The sequence below is a fragment of the Nerophis lumbriciformis genome, linkage group LG27 (genome assembly GCF_033978685.3).
Source record: "Nerophis lumbriciformis linkage group LG27, RoL_Nlum_v2.1, whole genome shotgun sequence".
Lineage (NCBI taxonomy): Eukaryota > Metazoa > Chordata > Actinopteri > Syngnathiformes > Syngnathidae > Nerophis > Nerophis lumbriciformis.
Window position 1 is genome coordinate 887501 of NC_084574.2, and position 18375 is coordinate 905875.

At 38.5% G+C, this 18375-nt stretch overlaps 1 protein-coding gene across 1 annotated transcript in view; it reads right to left on the reverse strand.

The window, feature by feature from the left end:
• Positions 1 to 5064: 5064 nt before the first annotated feature.
• The window catches only part of acer2 (alkaline ceramidase 2), a 54122-nt gene continuing 40811 nt past the window's right edge, over positions 5065 to 18375 (reverse strand). Inside the window, exons 5-6 of the mRNA XM_061923098.2 lie at positions 8875 to 9012; positions 5065 to 6163 (exon numbers count right to left, since the gene is read on the reverse strand). Coding sequence (XP_061779082.1) covers positions 5977 to 6163; positions 8875 to 9012 — 325 coding nt within the window. The 3' untranslated portion in view covers positions 5065 to 5976. The remainder of the gene's footprint in view (positions 6164 to 8874; positions 9013 to 18375) is intronic.

Consider the following 18375-nt stretch of genomic DNA (forward strand, 5'->3'; position numbering starts at 1 on the left):
AGGCCAACTCAATTGGCTCAATTTATTGCATAAAAAAGTACCAATGTTATATATGCTATTACAAATATTTGTTTATAAAACAGCATAAATTATGAAAATAAATATTTTTTTTGTGCTGCCAATGAAAGGAAAAAGAACAACTTGCCTTAAAAAACACTTGATAAATATGAATGTGCTCACATTGCCAATACTTGTCCAGTACTTCTGGAGGCCACATTGAAAAATAGAAGAGCATTTGGCAATACAAAGGAAGTAAATATAGGCTATCAAAACCATTCATTCATTCATTCTACTCTACATGCTCATCCTTCATCATTCCTGTTCCTATGTCATTATTTGGACGGGAGGTTTTGGTGACCATGTTAGCTTTAAAGCACTGTTTCCCTTTTAAATCCAGAATAGATTTTCACTTCATTTTCAGCCAAAGAATGACAGTAAAATCTGTCTGAATATGTTACAAATCATGCATTCGTAACACCAGAAAGATGAGCATAAACCAGGGCTGCCCAAACATTTTGCCTGCAAGGGCCAAAGTGAAAATGTGCCAATGATCCGCGAGCCAAACACTCATTTTTAACCATGCAATGGAGGAATTTAGCCTCATGTCGCTATGTAGAAATAAATAGAAGGTCCCAGTTATTGTCGCACAGTTGTGTGTCTAATTCAGTTGATGTACAAATCTGCATCTTTTATACAGGTAAAAGCCAGTAAATTAGAATATTTTGAAAAACTTGATTTATTTCAGTAATTGCATTCAAAAGGTGTAACTTGTACATTATATTTATTCATTGCACACAGACTGATGCATTCAAATGTTTATTTCATTTAATTTTGATGATTTGAAGTGGCAACAAATGAAAATCCAAAATTCCGTGTGTCACAAAATTAGAATATTACTTAAGGCTAATACAAAAAAGGGATTTTTAGAAATGTTGGCCAACTGAAAAGTATGAAAATGAAAAATATGAGCATGTACAATACTCAATACTTGGTTGGAGCTCCTTTTGCCTCAATTACTGCGTTAATGCGGCGTGGCATGGAGTCGATGAGTTTCTGGCACTGCTCAGGTGTTATGAGAGCCCAGGTTGCTCTGATAGTGGCCTTCAACTCTTCTGCGTTTTTGGGTCTGGCATTCTGCATCTTCCTTTTCACAATACCCCACAGATTTTCTATGGGGCTAAGGTCAGGGGAGTTGGCGGGCCAATTTGGAACAGAAATACCATGGTCCGTAAACCAGGCACGGGTAGATTTTGCGCTGTGTGCAGGCGCCAAGTCCTGTTGGAACTTGAAATCTCCATCTCCATAGAGCAGGTCAGCAGCAGGAAGCATGAAGTGCTCTAAAACTTGTTGGTAGACGGCTGCGTTGACCCTGGATCTCAGGAAACAGAGTGGACCGACACCAGCAGATGACATGGCACCCCAAACCATCACTGATGGTGGAAACTTTACACTAGACTTCAGGCAACGTCGATCCTGTGCCTCTCCTGTCTTCCTCCAGACTCTGGGACCTCGATTTCCAAAGGAAATGCAAAATTTGCATGGTTGGGTCATGGTTTGGGGTGCCATGTCATCTGCTGGTGTCGGTCCACTCTGTTTCCTGAGATCCAGGGTCAACGCAGCCGTCTACCAGCAAGTTTTAGAGCACTTCATGCTTCCTGCTGCTGACCTGCTCTATGGAGATGGAGATTTCAAGTTCCAACAGGACTTGGCGCCTGCACACAGCGCAAAATCTACCCGTGCCTGGTTTACGGACCATGGTATTTCTGTTCTAAATTGGCCCGCCAACTCCCCTGACCTTAGCCCCATAGAAAATCTGTGGGGTATTGTGAAAAGGAAGATGCAGAATGCCAGACCCAAAAACGCAGAAGAGTTGAAGGCCACTATCAGAGCAACCTGGGCTCTCATAACACCTGAGCAGTGCCAGAAACTCATCGACTCCATGCCACGCCGCATTAACGCAGTAATTGAGGCAAAAGGAGCTCCAACCAAGTATTGAGTATTGTACATGCTCATATTTTTCATTTTCATACTTTTCAGTTGGCCAACATTTCTAAAAATCCCTTTTTTGTATTAGCCTTAAGTAATATTCTAATTTTGTGACACACGGAATTTTGGATTTTCATTTGTTGCCACTTCAAATCATCAAAATTAAATGAAATAAACATTTGAATGCATCAGTCTGTGTGCAATGAATAAATATAATGTACAAGTTACACCTTTTGAATGCAATTACCGAAATAAATCAAGTTTTTCAAAATATTCTAATTTACTGGCTTTTACCTGTATGCAAACTCAAAAAGCAGTGAAGTTGTCAGGTTGTGTAAATGGTAAATAAAAAGAGAATACAACAAATCCTTTTCAACTTATATTCAATTGAATAGACTGCAAAGACAAGATATTTCATGTTCACACTGACAAACTTCCTTTTTTTTTTTTTTGCAAATATTAGCTCATTTGGAATTTGATGCCTGCAACATGTTTCAAAAAAGCTGGCACAAGTGGCAAAAAAAGACTGAGAAAGTTGAGGAATTGTTATTGGAAACTGTGGGCGGGAAAAAAAACAGAAAAGAACCATCCGGATTGTTCTAGGCGCAAAGTGTAAAAGGGTGGTGTATTGGGGTGTATTAGTGGCCAAGGCACCATTAATGCTGAAAGGTACATACAGCTTTTGGAGCAACATATGTTGTTATCATGGATGCCCCTGCTTATTTCAGCAAGACAATGCCAATCCACGTGTTACAACATCATAGTAAAAGAGTGTGGGTACTAGACTGGCCTGCCTGCAGTCCAGACATTGAAAATGTGTGAATGCTAAAATATGAGACTGTTGAACAACTTAAGCTGTACATCAAGCAAGAATGGGAAAGAATTCCACTTCAAAAATGTGTCTCCTCAGTTCCCAAACCTTTACTGAGTGTTGTTAAAAGGAAAGGCCATGAAACACACTGGTAAAAATGCCACTCTGGCAACTTTTTTGCAATGTGTTGCTGCAAAAAACCCGAAGTTTGTCAGTGTGAACATGAAATATCTTGTCTTTGCAGTCTATTCAATTGAATATAAGTTGAAAAGGATTTCTTGTATTCTCTTTTTGTTTACCATTTACACAACCTGACAACTTCACTGCTTTTGGACATTTCTAACCTCAATACATGCAAAAATGTCATTTTCTGCAGATTTTTTTGCCATTTCCTGGTGTTGTTGAGTAACCAGCTCCTCCTACAGATTTTATCCGGTGGCTTTCAAACTTGCCCCAGACAGGTCAGACGTGTGCAGGATGCTACATTTCAAAGCCTTTTGGTTTTCATTACAGGACGTGGCGTCAGAAAGTCACGACTTGACCGTAGAGCAGGGGTTCCTGAATATAAATGCAACTAGTTAACCTGTACAAATTAAAAATAAATCTATATATTTTATGATTAAAAAAATCATTTTTGTTTGACTACTTTTGGATTGTTTGTGTGTCCTCTTAATTGCTCTGTTGATTACTATTCTGAATGTTGCTGGGCCAGAATAGGATATTGTATTATTATGGTATTTGTTGGAATAATTGTTTGTAAGTTATCACAAAAGAAATGTTGTATTATGAATGCTGTCTTTCGAGGCCTAACAAGAGGAAGAAGGCTCGTGAAACGCCACTGTGATTTCAACACGGACAGATGGCAGGATCTGCTCAACTTCCAGAGGAACTCTCTTTGAAGTGTTAAACGAACTCTCTCTGAAGTATTTCACAAACTCTCTTCCGACTATTTGGTAACCGAGGGTCAACGCTATTTACGACCCGCTGCCCTCTTGAAGTTGCTGTGGTCAGGAGACGGGAGGGTTATCCATTGTCCTCCAACACCTGCCCCAGCTGGATCCAGGAAGAGCCCAAGCCCGAGAAATCCCACTTCTTGGTCTTCAAAGCGACCGAAAACAATGACTGTTTTACATACTCCCCATTCCTGCTGTGACATGTGTTGGTGCGTGAACATTGAACATCTGAATTAAAAGAGGAGACAAAAACCTTCTTCGTCAGAGCGTGGTGCAGGACTGTACAGAGAGTGCAGTGGCCATGTCTCTCCTCAATATTGAGTCCAAATTGAATTCTGTCTCTGTTTGATTCCTTGCCTTTTGTCTTTGTTGGAATATTTGTTTGTAAGTTATCACAAAAGAAATGTTGTATTATGAATGCTGTATTTCGAGGCCTAACAAGAGGATGAAGGCTCGTGAAACGCCACTGTGATTTCAGCACGGACAGATGGCAGGATGTGCTCAACTCCTGGAGGAACTCTCTTTGAAGTGTTAAACGAACTCTCTTTGAAGTAATTCACAAACTCTCTTCCAACTATTTGGTCAACGCTATTTACGACCCGCTGCCCTCTTGAAGTTGCTGTGGTCAGGAGACGGGAGGGGTTATCCATTGTCCTCTAACACCTGCCCCAGCTGGATCCAGGAAGAGCCCAAGCCCGAGAAATACCCTTCTTGGACTTCAAAGCGACCGAAAACAATGACTCTTTTTAATACCTCCCAATTCCTGCTGTGACATATGTTGGTGCGTGAACATGGAACATCTGAATTAAAAGAGGAGACGAAGACCTTCTTCGTCAGAGCGTGCTAAGACACTGTAAGAGGTTACAGGTTGACGCATGTCTCTCACCAATTGAGTCCAAATTGAATTCTGTCTCTGTTTGATTCCTTGCCTTTTGTCTTGTTTAATAGATGTCCTCAGTGTTTGAACGTGACAGTATTATTGTCTATTATTTTGTTGGATTGATTAATAGAAATTAAAAATAAATTAAAAAAACTGGCAGCTCAGTCACCGGAGTTTGACCTTACATTTGTTGGTGTTTTTACACCAAATGACTGTAGCTGGAACAACTGTTTTGTTTTTATGTTCAATTCTGCTGACTGAGCTGCCAGTTTGTTTTTTACCGTAAAAATCTATGGCCATTTTTTTTTTTACACTGCATCACTATGACTTAAATAAATAGTAAGTAGTAAATAGTGGGTTGATGCACTAGTTGAAAGTGTATCGTGTGTTTTTTTTCTATGTTGATTTAATAAAAAATTTTTTTTTTTAAATTAATAAAAATAAATAGTACCACTTTTATATTTACTGCAAAATTCTGGCGACTGAGCTGCTACTTTTTTTTACCGTAAAATGTAAGTTTGCTGTTTTTAAAATTGCAAAATGATGATTTTTTTTACCTCAAACTTCTGGCAACTGAGCTGCCAGTTGTTGTTTGTTTTTTTTTACAGTAAAATCTGCTGACTTTTTTTTTTTTTTTTACAGTGTAGGCTGGCGGACCTGCCGTCCATGATTGTGCAGCTTGAAAGACGGCTGGTATAAATATGTGCCAACGGGCCAAATGTGGGCATCCCTGGCATGAACCATGTGCATAGGAGGATTGTGCACCTTTCTTAACTTTAGTATCCAGTTGGATTTTGGCTTTACATACACATGTGCCGTACTTGTTGTAAGTATACCATCTAAAATACTGAATGCACCCTAGAGAACATGGCATGATCAATAAATCAAACACAAGATCAAACAAAAAAAAAAGAGGATTAGAAAGTTACTTCTAGCTTAAGAAATAATAAAAAACAAAAAGTGACCTGAAATGTTGTCTGCTATTTGTCACTAAAAGCAAATCTATGAACCTTCAGTACATTCAATGTTGGTTACATGGCTCTTCATTCATGGTTCTCTAATATTATTCATAAAGTAGAAGAATATGTTTGCAAACAATCCCAATAGCATTCAGAGTGTTGTCACTGATGCTGGTTTGATGCACCCAGGAGATGTAAAGGCAGTGGAATACTGAGGTCAAGCATCAAATGCATAATACTTCCATGCGTGGTAGGAGCGCCACATGGCGAGTGGCACATGTTGCTGGCAGAAGCACTGCTGAGTAATAAAGACCACCTGTGTCATCCAATGGCCGTCTGGTGATCCACCTTAAAGTGCGGAGAAAATGGTGGGTGGGGGGGGCGACCTTAAGTCACCTTGATAGTCGACTTCTTGTGCACGAAGAGGAAGGAGACGTAAGGGACGCCGATGAAGGCCCACTTCTCGTTGGGCCAGAACATGATGACGGGGCCTCGCTCGGGGGCCTCGTAGGCCACGTCGAAGTAGGCGAAGCACACGCAGCCCAAGTAGGAGGCCAGACAGATGAGGATGTGCCTCCACAGTGACAGGAAACACAAAGTCAGCACGCTTCAAACTCATGCTGGGGATGACATTTGGTGTGGTCACATGACTAAGAAGCAGAACTTAACAAAGCAGTCGGACTTATTCTCTTGAACTTTTGCTTTCTGCCCTCCTTTGGGAAATGTCCAGTTGCTCTCTGTCCCCTCTTAAACCAAGCAATGTTGTTCATTGAATTTCTCTCTCTATTTATATCTGTCCATTGTTTAAACCAAGAGGCAATGTTGTTATTGCTGTTGCTTGTTGTTAATTGTCCCCTCTTAAACTAAACTCAACCAAGCATTAGAAGGCAATGTTACTCTTGTTGTTCATTGAATTTCTCTCTCTATTTATATATATCCACTGTTTAAACCAAGAGGCAATATTGTTATTGCTGTTGTTTGTTGTTAATTGTCCCCTCTTGAACTCAACTCAACCAAGCATTAGAAGGCAATGCTACTATTGTTACTCATTGGACTTTATTCTCTATTTATATATGCTCACTGTTTAAACCAAGAGGCAATGTTGTTATTGCTGTTGCTTGTTGTTTTATTATTCTGATCTCCATTTTTGTTGTCCCCTCCTAATTCAAAGCAAGCATTAGAAGGCAATGCTACTAATTGTTTTCATTGAATTGAGTTCTCTATTTATATATATATATATATCCACTGTTTAAACCAAGAGGCAATGTTGTTAATCCTGTTGCATGTTTTTAATCTCCATTTTGATGTCCCCTCTTAAACTAAACTCAACCAAGCATTAGAAGGCAATGCTACTCTTGTTGTTCATTGATTTTTCTCTCTATTTATACATGCCCACTGTTTAAACCAAGAGGCAATGTTGTTATTCTTGTTGCTTGTTGTTTTATTATTTTAATCTCCATTTTTGTTGTCCCCTCCTAATTCAAAGCAAGCATTAGAAGGCAATGCTACTATTGCTGTTTATTGATTTTTTTCTCTCTCTATTTTGTTTAAACCAAGAGGCAATGTTGTTATCGCTGTTGCTTGTTTTTAATCTCCATTTATTTTTGTTGTCCCCTCTTAAACTCAACTCAACAAGCATTAGAAGGCAATGCTACTATTGTTACTCATTGGACTTTATTCTCTATTTATATATGCTCACTGTTTAAACCAAGAGGCAATGTTATTGCTGTTGCTTGTTGTTTTATTATTTTAATCTCCATTTTTGTTGTCCCCTCCTAATTCAAACCAAGCATTAGAAGGCAATGCTACTAATGTTGTTCATTGAATTTCTCTCTCTATTTATATCTGTCCACTGTTTAAACCAAGAGGCAATGTTGTTATTGCTGTCGCTTGTTTTTAATCTCCATTTTGTTGTCCCCTCTTAAACTAAACTCAACCAAGCATTAGAAGGCAATGCTACTATATGTTACTCATTGGATTTTATTCTCTATTTATATATGCTCACTGTTTAAACCAAGAGGTAATGTTGTTATTGCTGTTGCTTGTTGTTTTATTATTTTAATCTCCATTTTTGTTGTCCCCTCCTAATTCAAATCAAGCATTAGAAGGCAATGCTACTCTTGTTGTTCATTGAATTGTGTTCTCTATTTATATATGTCCACTGTTTAAACCAAGAGGAAATGTTTTTAATCCTGTTGCTTGTTTATAATCTCTATTTATTTTTGTTGTCCCCTCTTAAACCAAGCATTAGAAGGCAATGCTACTCTTGTTGTTCATTGATTTTTTCTCTCTATTTATATATGCTCACTGTTTAAACCAAGAGGCAATGTTGTTATTGCTGTTGCTTGTTGTTTTATTAGTTTAATCTCCATTTTTGTTGTCCCCTCCTAATTCCAACCAAGCATTAGAAGGCAATGCTACTATTGTTGTTCATTGACTTTTTCTCTCTCAATTTTGTTTAAACCAAGAGGCAATGTTGTTATTGCTGTTGCTTGTTTTTAATCTCCATTTTGTTGTCCCCTCTTAAACTAAACTCAACCAAGCATTAGAAGGCAATGCTACTATTGTTACTCATTGGACTTTATTCTCTATTTATATATGCTCACTGTTTAAACCAAGAGGCAATGTTGTTATTGCTGTTGCTTGTTGTTTTATTATTTTAAATCTCAATTTTTGTCATCCCCTCCTAATTCAAAGCAAGCATTAGAAGGCAATGCTACTAATGTTGTTCATTGATTTTCTCTCTCTGTTTATATCCACTGTTTAAACCAAGAGGCAATGTTGTTAATCCTGTTGCTTGTTTGTAATCTCCATTTTGATGTCCCCTCTTGAACTAAACCAAGCACTAGAAGGCAATGCTACTATTGTTTTTAATGCTTTTAATCTCCATTTGTGTTGTCCCCTCTTAAACTAAGCTGAACCAAGCAATACTAAGCAATATTGTTGTAGCTGCTGTTGAATTGTGTTATTCTCTATTTTCTCTCTCATATGTCCCCTCTTAAATGAAGCTGGACAAGTTAGTGCTGCTTGTGTCCCCTCTGTCTGTCTATCCACAGGTTCTGGAAGCAGGTTCTGTTGTCTTTTGTTATTGCTTGCTGCCCTCTATTTGCTCTCTGTTTACCACCAGCTTCCAGCATGTTATTGTTTTTTTTTTTTAACTTTCTGAACTTCTGCTCACTTTCATTTGTGTCTTCATTGAAGCAACAATGAAATGGCCTAACTGATTAGAATTCTTTGATTATGATGCTCATCCCTCGCGTGCTTGTTGGTTGAGTGTGAGCTTACCAAGCACAGTGCAGGTAGGGAAAGTTGACCGACGACCACATTTCACAGAAAATCTTGTCGCTGATCCAGCAGAGCAGAGCCAGCGCCCACCAGATCCCTGAGATCAGGCCCAGCTTGAACACACGTGGGTTTTCACACCTGCCACAAGCAGAGATAAGGCTGAGAAAGAAGGGTGTGTACAGTCTGGATCGGAGTTGCCTAAAGTGCCTCACAATGCCACGCAATGTTTCAAGTTGACTATGTAGCAGTGACGTGCAGTCACTAGAGGCAGGTGAGGCAGGGCCTCACCTGCCATCATGGAAAGAAAAAAAATGTAAAAAGAAAAAAATATATATTAAATTGTTATATGTATCCAGTGATTATACTATAAAGTTATTTTCCATTTAACTTCACCAGTTTTAGATTATTTTTATTCAAAATCGCTGAATTTTCACATTTGCCGTTCAAATACTGAGAAGAGACGGTGCGGTGAACAGCAGCCAGTTGAGGCACGTCACTCAGTGCCTCAACATGGATTGCGCAATGACTCGGCTAACTGCTGGCCTGCTGTGCAGTGAGACTGTATTGCTATATGAATTATATTATACATTTCCATAGTTTAGTTAGCTGAGGTATATAATGTACAGTGTATTTTGTCAACAACTGTATGTGTGTAACGTATTTCTTGTGCTGAGCGATCATAAAACGGCTGCAAAAGACGCACTGGCTGAGGCTCGCCTCCTGCACCCCCGCCGTAGAACTGTTATATCAACTAAAGCCCACACTTAAACTTTCCACGTGCAAGATTGAATCTATTTAAAAAAGTTATTTCAAAAGAAGCCAAAAAGTGCAAAAACAATAATGTTGGTGTTGGAGGAGTTGTGAATGACTGCAGGGCCACAACATTAGGTACACCTGCAGACTGCAGGTGTACCTAATTCACAACTCCTCCAACACGAACATTATTGTTTCTGCACTTTTTGGCTTCTTATTAAATAACTTTTGTAACATATTTTTATGGGCTTTCCTCTTTGTGATGTTAAGTTCCTGTTATGCGCTGTTATACAGTATATGCCTTGAGCTCTTATTTTGAAGGCGCTAAGAGCGGAAGTGATGACACGTTGGAGTGGAGCGGAAGTTTTTGAAAGAAGGTAAATAAAGTGGTCCTCGTGTAAACTGGAGCCTCCGTGTTTGTTATTTTGTAGTTTCATACAGTATAGGCCACATTTATAAACCCTCGGTTACACTTTTTTAAATAGATTCAATCTTGCACGTGGAAAGTTGAAGTGAGGGCTTTAGTTGATATAACACTCTCGTCAGGGGGTGCGTTAATCCAGCACAACAGCGGCTCATGGACTTATTTTATAAGTAAAAGTAAGACCATAATAACGTTTTTTTTAATTAAATGTGCTTTTTTGTGTGCTACAGTTTGTATGTGTAAAGTTAAAGTTAAGTTAAAGTACCAATGATTGTCACACACACACTAGGTGTGATGAAATTTGTCCTCTGCATTTGACCCATCCCCTTGATCACCCCCTGGGAGGTGAGGGGAGCAGTGGGCAGCAGTGGCGCCGCGCCCGGGAATCATTTTTGGTGATTTAACCCCCAATTCCAAGCCTTGATGCTGAGTGCCAAGCAGGGAAGAATGCTGGTATGAGCTTTTAAACATAACCCGTTAACTGCTGCCAATCAAATGGTGAATAAGATACTCTTTAGGGTTCATATGTTTGTAAATCTGACTGTGATGAAGTCAGTGCCTCACCAGCCATCAACCTCACCGCACCTCACTGATATGTAGCAATCTCCCAGATGGCTTGATTGATTGATTGATTGATTGATTGAGACTTTTATTAGTAGATTGCACAGTACAGTACATATTCCGTACAATTGACACTAAATGGTAACACCCCAATAAGTTTTTACACTTGTTTAAAGCTCTAAGGCCTCCCAGCTGTGTGCTGTTAGGTGCTCTTTTTTTTACTCTCCGTACAACTACTCTTTAGATCAGGCCTGGGCAATTATTTTGATTCAGGGGCCAAATTTAGTGTCTGGGGGCCGGTATATCTATTTTTTAGGAAAACCAATACAAAACCTCACAATAAAGTCTGATTGAATGCTAAAAATGCTATGACAGACCGCCTTAAAAACGGAATGGAATTTTAAATGTTTCTATGAATGATAAAAACCTGAATATTGAGAACATATGAACGTCACACCCACTCTCAATCGACATATTTCACAATCAAGCCACACCCACACTGCTTGGTGCCTCGTCTGACCTGCTGTGACGTAGATTACCATAGTAACTAGAAGGGTTGTTCGGTATACAGGTATTAGTATAGTACTGCAATACTAATGAATCATATTCGGTACCATACCGCCTCTGAAAAGTACCGGTCCGCCGCACCCTAAGATTTTTTGTTAAAATAATGCCAATAATGCAATTTTTTCTGGTCCCCTTTATTTAGAAAACTACCGAAAAGTATCAAAATAATATTGGTATCAGGACAACGCTAGTCACTAAAATATCATGCAAAAGCACAGATTCCAACCATGGAAATACTTAGTATAGTTCAGGGGTCGGCAACCCAAAATGTTGAAAGAGCCATATTGGACCAAAAATACAAAAACAAATCTGTCTGGAGCTGCAAAAATTAAAAAAATTAAAAGCCATATTACATACGGATAGTGTGTCATGAGATAAAAAAATTGAATTAAGAGGACTTAAAGGAAAGTAAATGAGCTCAAATATAGCTACAAATGACGCATAATGATGCAATATGTACATATAGCTAGCCTAAATAGCATGTTAGCATCGATTAGCTTGCAGTCACCAAATATGTCTGATTAGCACTCCACACAAGTCAATAACATCAACAAAACTCACCTTTCATGCACAACCTTAAAAGTTTGGTGGACAAAATGAGACAGAAAAAGAAGTGGCATAAAACACGTCCTAGAAAGTCGCAGAAGTTATACATGTAAACAAACTACGGTGAGTTCAAGGACCGCCAAAATTAGTAGGACAAAACGGCGCTCGCCAAATACTGGAATCAGTGAAGCATGTTTAATATAAACAGTGTGCTTTATAACAATTAGGGAGGTTTGTGTCATGTTTGTCCTCCTACAGAAACCATATTAAAACAAAAAATAATTTTTTCCCCCCTCATCTTTTTCCATTTTTCATACATTTTTTAAAAAGCTGCAGAGAGCCACTAGGGCGGCGCTAAAGAGCCGCATGCGGCTCTAGAGCCGCGGGTTGCCGACCCCTGGTATAGTTGAAGACTTACGGTCATTAGAAAACATCATTATGGCAGCTACACTTTACATCTTTAAGGTATAAAAAAATTATTTGGGAATGCCTGGCGGGCCAGACTGAAAAGCTTAACTTGCCCAGGTCTGCTTTACATGATTACGTGGATGGCCGGCTAGCGGTGGATGGTGGAGGGTGTGTCAGTCCATCGCCAGCCAGACGTTCCAAAAAATAGACCTAAAAATGAGCGATCATCAATCACCACCAAGACGTGACTTGATTGACATTCACGGCACCCGAGGGTCTTGTGAGATGACGCTGGCTGCTGCCAGATCATTATTAAGAAAAAACGACCGACAGTAAGGCCAGAAACACTTTTTATTTCAACAGACCTGCCGTCAAAACTCTAAAGACCTGTCTTCACAATAAAAGCCCTGCTTCATCCTGCCTGCGCTAACAAAGTAAGAGTCTCAGAATGCTAGCGCGCATAAGCTAGCAAGCTACCGAGTTTGTATTTCTCGTAAAGTGCATAAAAAGGAGTATGGAAGCTGGACAAACTTTCATGTGGTATTGGACAGAAAGAAGGACTTTTTTTCTCCTCCATTGTAAAATGTGGAGGTTATCATCACTACTGTCTGATTCCAATCATCACAATCATACCAACTTATATTCTTGTCTTCATGAAAGAAAGGAATGTTAAACATGCTTGTAAAATAAATAAATAATAAATAAATATGATGTATATGAATGAGGTAGATCACCTCCACTTGGTACTAGTTTCTCTTGTTATATTCTTATTAGAGATGAAATAGTCTTGTGATTTTTTTCCCCACACATACATATATTGCGCTCTACTACGGTATCGAGCACTATTTTTTGGATAACCTTATTAAGACATATACTCCGCTCCAAATTGACATTTGTTGAGCACTGTACGACGATCAGAAATGGAAAAATTCAACATCGACTACTCCACGAAGAACATTCCCATACCCGCGCAGAATGACTACAAGCTAAGGCTCATAGAAAAGACGGAACACTTCCTAAGAAGGATGCGGTGGAAAGCATATTTTTTCCTCCACCCTGAAACAAAAGGAACGCAAAAGAAAATTTACGGATTCAAATCTACCAAGAACCCACCCACAGTTGAGGAACTAAAGGATTTTGAGAACGACATGCTCAAAATGATACAATCAGTCAAATTCAAGCCAATCCGCAACCCACTCCTCACCAAGCTGAAAAATGACAAGGAGCGCATCAAGAAAGTAAACAACCTCATCATAGCTGCCGATAAAACCACAAACTTCTACAGAATGGACAGAGATGAAATAGTCTTGTGATTTTTTTTCCCACACATACATATATTGCGCTCTACTACGGTATCGAGCACTATTTTTTGGATAACCTTATTAAGACATATATATATATATATATATATATATATATATATATATATATATGAAATACTTGACTTGGTGAATTCTAGCTGTAAATATACTCCTCCCATCTTAACCACACCCCCCACCACCACGCCCCCCTTCCCCACCCGCCACCTCCCGAAATTGTAGGTCTCAAGGTTGGCAAGTATGCCACAAGGCGCCCAGTAAAAGATGGGAAAAAGGTCAACGCTGGGGAAGGACGAGTAAAAAAATACAATCTAGACTGGGCTCCTAGGGAGTGGCAAAAAACCTCCATAGCAAAGCACATATACATATTACAACATACATCTCCAGATATCTAGCAACAGAGGGGAGGGAGTGGGGGGGCCATGGTGGCAGGCCGCAGCTCTCAGGCGCTGCCCATCTTTCCATCACCCCTATGGGATTTGCGTCGAGGGCGTTGGATTTGGTGGTGGGGTATGTATTCATTTGTAATAAGAAACATTTAAATTAACCCCCACATTTATTAAATCAATGAAAATGTGGGCAAAACTTGGCCAGAAGTGACGGATAGTTAAGGAGCTGGTCGGCTCTAGGCAAGGTGGCTCGCTGCAGTCAGACACATACAGGAAATACATCGATTATTGATTATTGGCGTTTACTAATCCATTCTATAATCGTCCAAATTGCAATGCGTCTAAAAATGGATTATTTCCCCCACCTCTAATAACAGCCATGTAGGTTTGGTGGACGCCACTTTGTTGGAGGGAAGGCTGAACACAACCTATTAACATATATTCCAAACACTTTTTGTTGGAATAAAATGCTTGTCCCGCTGACTTAGAACTCATAACCAAGTACGTTTTCCATCTATTTGTAGGTCAAAAAATGTCATCATCAAATCCTTAGGAGTGGCCATAACTGCAATGAAAACAAGTTTGACAGCCCAGATTTAAATGAACTAAAGGTAGTACTGCCACAGAAATAAAAGCCACAAAGTTCACTGAAAGAACTCCATGCACTCTTCTTTGTCTCAGTATTCTTTCACAGTCAATGCAATCACACTCCGAGGAGCCAACGGAAAGCTTGTCAACTAGTATGACTCCATTCTTTTGGGAGGAGTGTGTCATAGACTACACTACTGTGTGTGTGTGTGTGTGTGTGTGTGTGTGTGTGTGTGTGTGTGTGTGTGTGTGTGTGTGTGTGTGTGTGTGTGTGTGTTTTCAGGACACGGCTAATAATAGTTTAGTATCAGCAGCATTGTGGACTAGTCTGTGTTAGGGTCACGGTCATGCCTTCATGGCAGATATTATGTGCAGAGATGTAGGTCAGGGTTCTTGGCTTGCTGTTCTCCTTTCTAAGTATAGGAGGTGGGGGGGAATTCCAAATAAAGCAGGGGTGGCCACACTTTTTCTGCAGGCGAGCTACGTTTTAATGTAGATAGATAGATAGTACTTTATTGATTCCTTCAGGAAAATTAAAATTCCAGCAGCAGTGTACAGAATTGAGATCGAATTTAAAAAAAGTAGAAAGTAAATAATGGGAGTATAAATGGAAACAAAATAGAAAAATATTACAATAGAATAAGACTTTTTTTTTTTTTTTTAAAGCAACAATGAGAATAAAAATATAACAGTAAAATTAAAGCTGCAAGCAGCATTGGTCAGGCCCGCATATTTGGCAGGTGCTAGTCCTAAGTGTCCCAATACTTTTGTTCAGTTTTCGTCATAAGTGTCCCAATACTTTTGTCTACTTTTAGTTTGAATTGTCCCAATACTTTTGTGTAGTGTACCTACCTTGTCTGCATTGTGTGGGCACGCTGGTGCTTCCTGCTTTTAAGCAGCCTTCTTGAAAAAACAGCAGCATCAGCGCAGCGGCTCTTTGAAGGGTCATAAAATCAAAACTGGAGCCGGTATTAAAACTCTTTCGATAACTTTTAATCAAAAGGGTTCAATCTCTCTCCTGTGTTAGTTTGAAGCCGAAACAACAAACACGCTCAGAGGAGATAATGTTTGAAGAAAGGTGACCGGACAAGGAAAAACTCAACTCAAACTCAATTCAATCCAATCATAGGGTGCCCAAAGATTCACAGCCCTACTTATTACCATCTACTTCACCAATATCTTTTTATTATATTAAATACTGGTATCATATGTGTATATATTGTATCTGCTGATGTAGTATCATATGTGTATATATTGTATCTGCTGATGTAGTATCATATGTGTATATATTGTATCTGCTGATGTATTATCATATGTGTATATGTTGTATCTGCTGATGTAGTATCATATGTGTATATATTGTATCTGCTGATGTAGTATCATATGTGTATATGTTGTATCTGCTGATGTAGTATCATATGTGTATATATTGTATCTGCTGATGTAGTATCATATGTGTATAGTAGTGATGGGTCCGGCAACACCGATGCATCGGCGCATGCGTCGAGCTCATAGAGCAAAACCCTGTGTCGGTGCACGTACCGCTTTTAGAAAGTCACGTGACCGATCATGAGCTGTTTTGGTCACGTGACCGATACGCCAACTGTGTCGCACTGACGCCTCCTCTGTGCCCTGTGAGCGGCTCTTTTCTACAGCCGGTGAAATAATAACTAAGAAGAGAAATCATCTAAAATGTAAAACGTCGGAAAAACTTTCTTTTTTTTTTTTTTTTTTATAAAAATGTGTAAAAAAATAAAATTAAAAAAAAAAATTCCCAGTCCACAATCATCCACAACACGTTCTCTTAGATTTCCATGTTATGATACATGTTCACATTATTTATTGACTGTATCTAAAAAAGATAAAAGTATATTTTTATTTAAATGAAGATATGAAATAATCCTAAATGAAATACAATGACTTGGTTTATATTATTGTATATACTAGGGCAGGGGTCACCAACGCGGTGCCCGCGGGCACCAGGTCGCCCGTAAGCACCAGATCAGTCGCCCGCTGGCCTGTTCTAAAAATAGCTCAAATAGCAGCACTTACCAGTGAGCTGCCTTTATTTTTTAAATGTTATTTATTTACTGGCAAGCTGGTCTCGCTTTGCTCGACATTTTTAATTCTAAAAGAGACAAAACTCAAATAGAATTTGAAAATCCAAGAAAATATTTTAAAGACTTGGTCTTCACTTGGAATAAGCGGTAGAGAATGGATGGATGGATGGGTCTTCACTTGTTTAAATAAATTCATTTATTTTTTACTTTGCTTCTTATTACTTTTAGAAATACAATTTTAGAGAAAAAATACAACCTTAAAAATGATTTTAGGATTTTTAAACAAAATATACCTTTTACATTTCTTCCTCTTCTTTCCTGACAATTTAAATCAATGTTCAAGTAATTTTTTAATTTTTTTATTGTAAAGAATAATAAATATTTTAGCTTCTGTTTTTTCGACGAAGAATATTTGTGAAATATTTCTTCAAACTTACTATGATTAAAATTCAAAAACATTATTCTGGCAAGTCTAGAAAATCTGTAGAATCAAATTTAAATCTTATTTCAAAGTATTTTGAATTTCTTTTAAAATTTTTGTTCTGGAAAATCTAGAAGAAATACTGATGTTTTTGTTAGAAATATATATTTGTTAAATATTCTAACAAAGTGCAGATTGGATTTTAACCAATTTAAAACATGTCATCAAAATTCTAAAATGTATCTTAATCAGGAAAAATTACTAATGATGTTCCACAAATTATTTTTTTTATTTTTTCAAAAAGATTCAAATAAGCTAGTTTTTCTCTTCTTTTTGTCGGTTGAATTTTGAATTTTAAAGAGTCAAAATTGAAGATAAACTATGTTTCAAAATTTTATTTTAATTTTTTTCGTGTTTTCTCCTCTTTTAAACCGTTCAATTAAGTGTTTTTTTTCATCATTTATTCTCTACAAAAAACCTTCCGTAAAAGGAAAAAAAAATGTACGACGGAATGACAGACAGAAATACCCATTTTTTTATATATATAAATGTATTTATTTAGCGATTCTTGTTTAAATCACACTTACGTGTAACTTACAAATGACAATATATTTATTTATTTAAGTGTGTATCAAAGTGGTAGCCCTTGGCATTAATCAGTACCCAAGAAGTAGTTTTTGGTTTCAAAAAGGTTGGTGACCCCTGTACTAGGGCATCAAATCAGTGTCAGTTGAGTCGGTCCATAGGTTGCCTGTAGGGATTTTTAATGTCCAGCAGATGTCAGTATTTAGTGACACAGTATCGACACAGTATCAATACAGTTTTGCAATGTGTCGAAACGCTTCATGACGCCTCATCAACCCATCACTAGTGTATATATTGTATCTGCTGATGTAGTTCTGTTGAAGTTGGAAAAAAAACAAAAAGGCCAATACCAATAATAAAAGCTGATATTGATATACTGTTGGTCTAAATGGCAAATATCGGTGCTGATTATTGGGCTGAATCTCTAAAGTATACAATACGTCTACTCAACTGCAGTCTTCATTTCTGGGAAGTCAACCAAACTTACATAAGTTTGATTTCTATTTCAGAGACCATGAAGGGTCACGTCTGTCCTTCGGCCAATTAAACAAGTTTTTAGCAGACGCAAGAGGTTACTCTCGGGCAAGAGGAAATAAGTCAAGAAAAGCTGGCGAGCGATACTTCCTCCAAAAGGGAAATGTGTCTGATACTGAATGTCATGACCAGTTGTTTGGGAACAGAGAGCAGCAGGGCCAATGTGTTCACCACAACTTGTGCTAGAAACATCCTCCGCTTCCGGCACCATGCAGATTATCAAACCCAACAGAACTGTTTTGAAGAGCAGATTAGGATGAGCAGCAGTGAAGTGTGTGTAGCTGCAGATAAGTGCTTAGCAGTCGGGGGGGAGGGGGAGGGGCCTATCTTGGGCGCAATCTCTCTT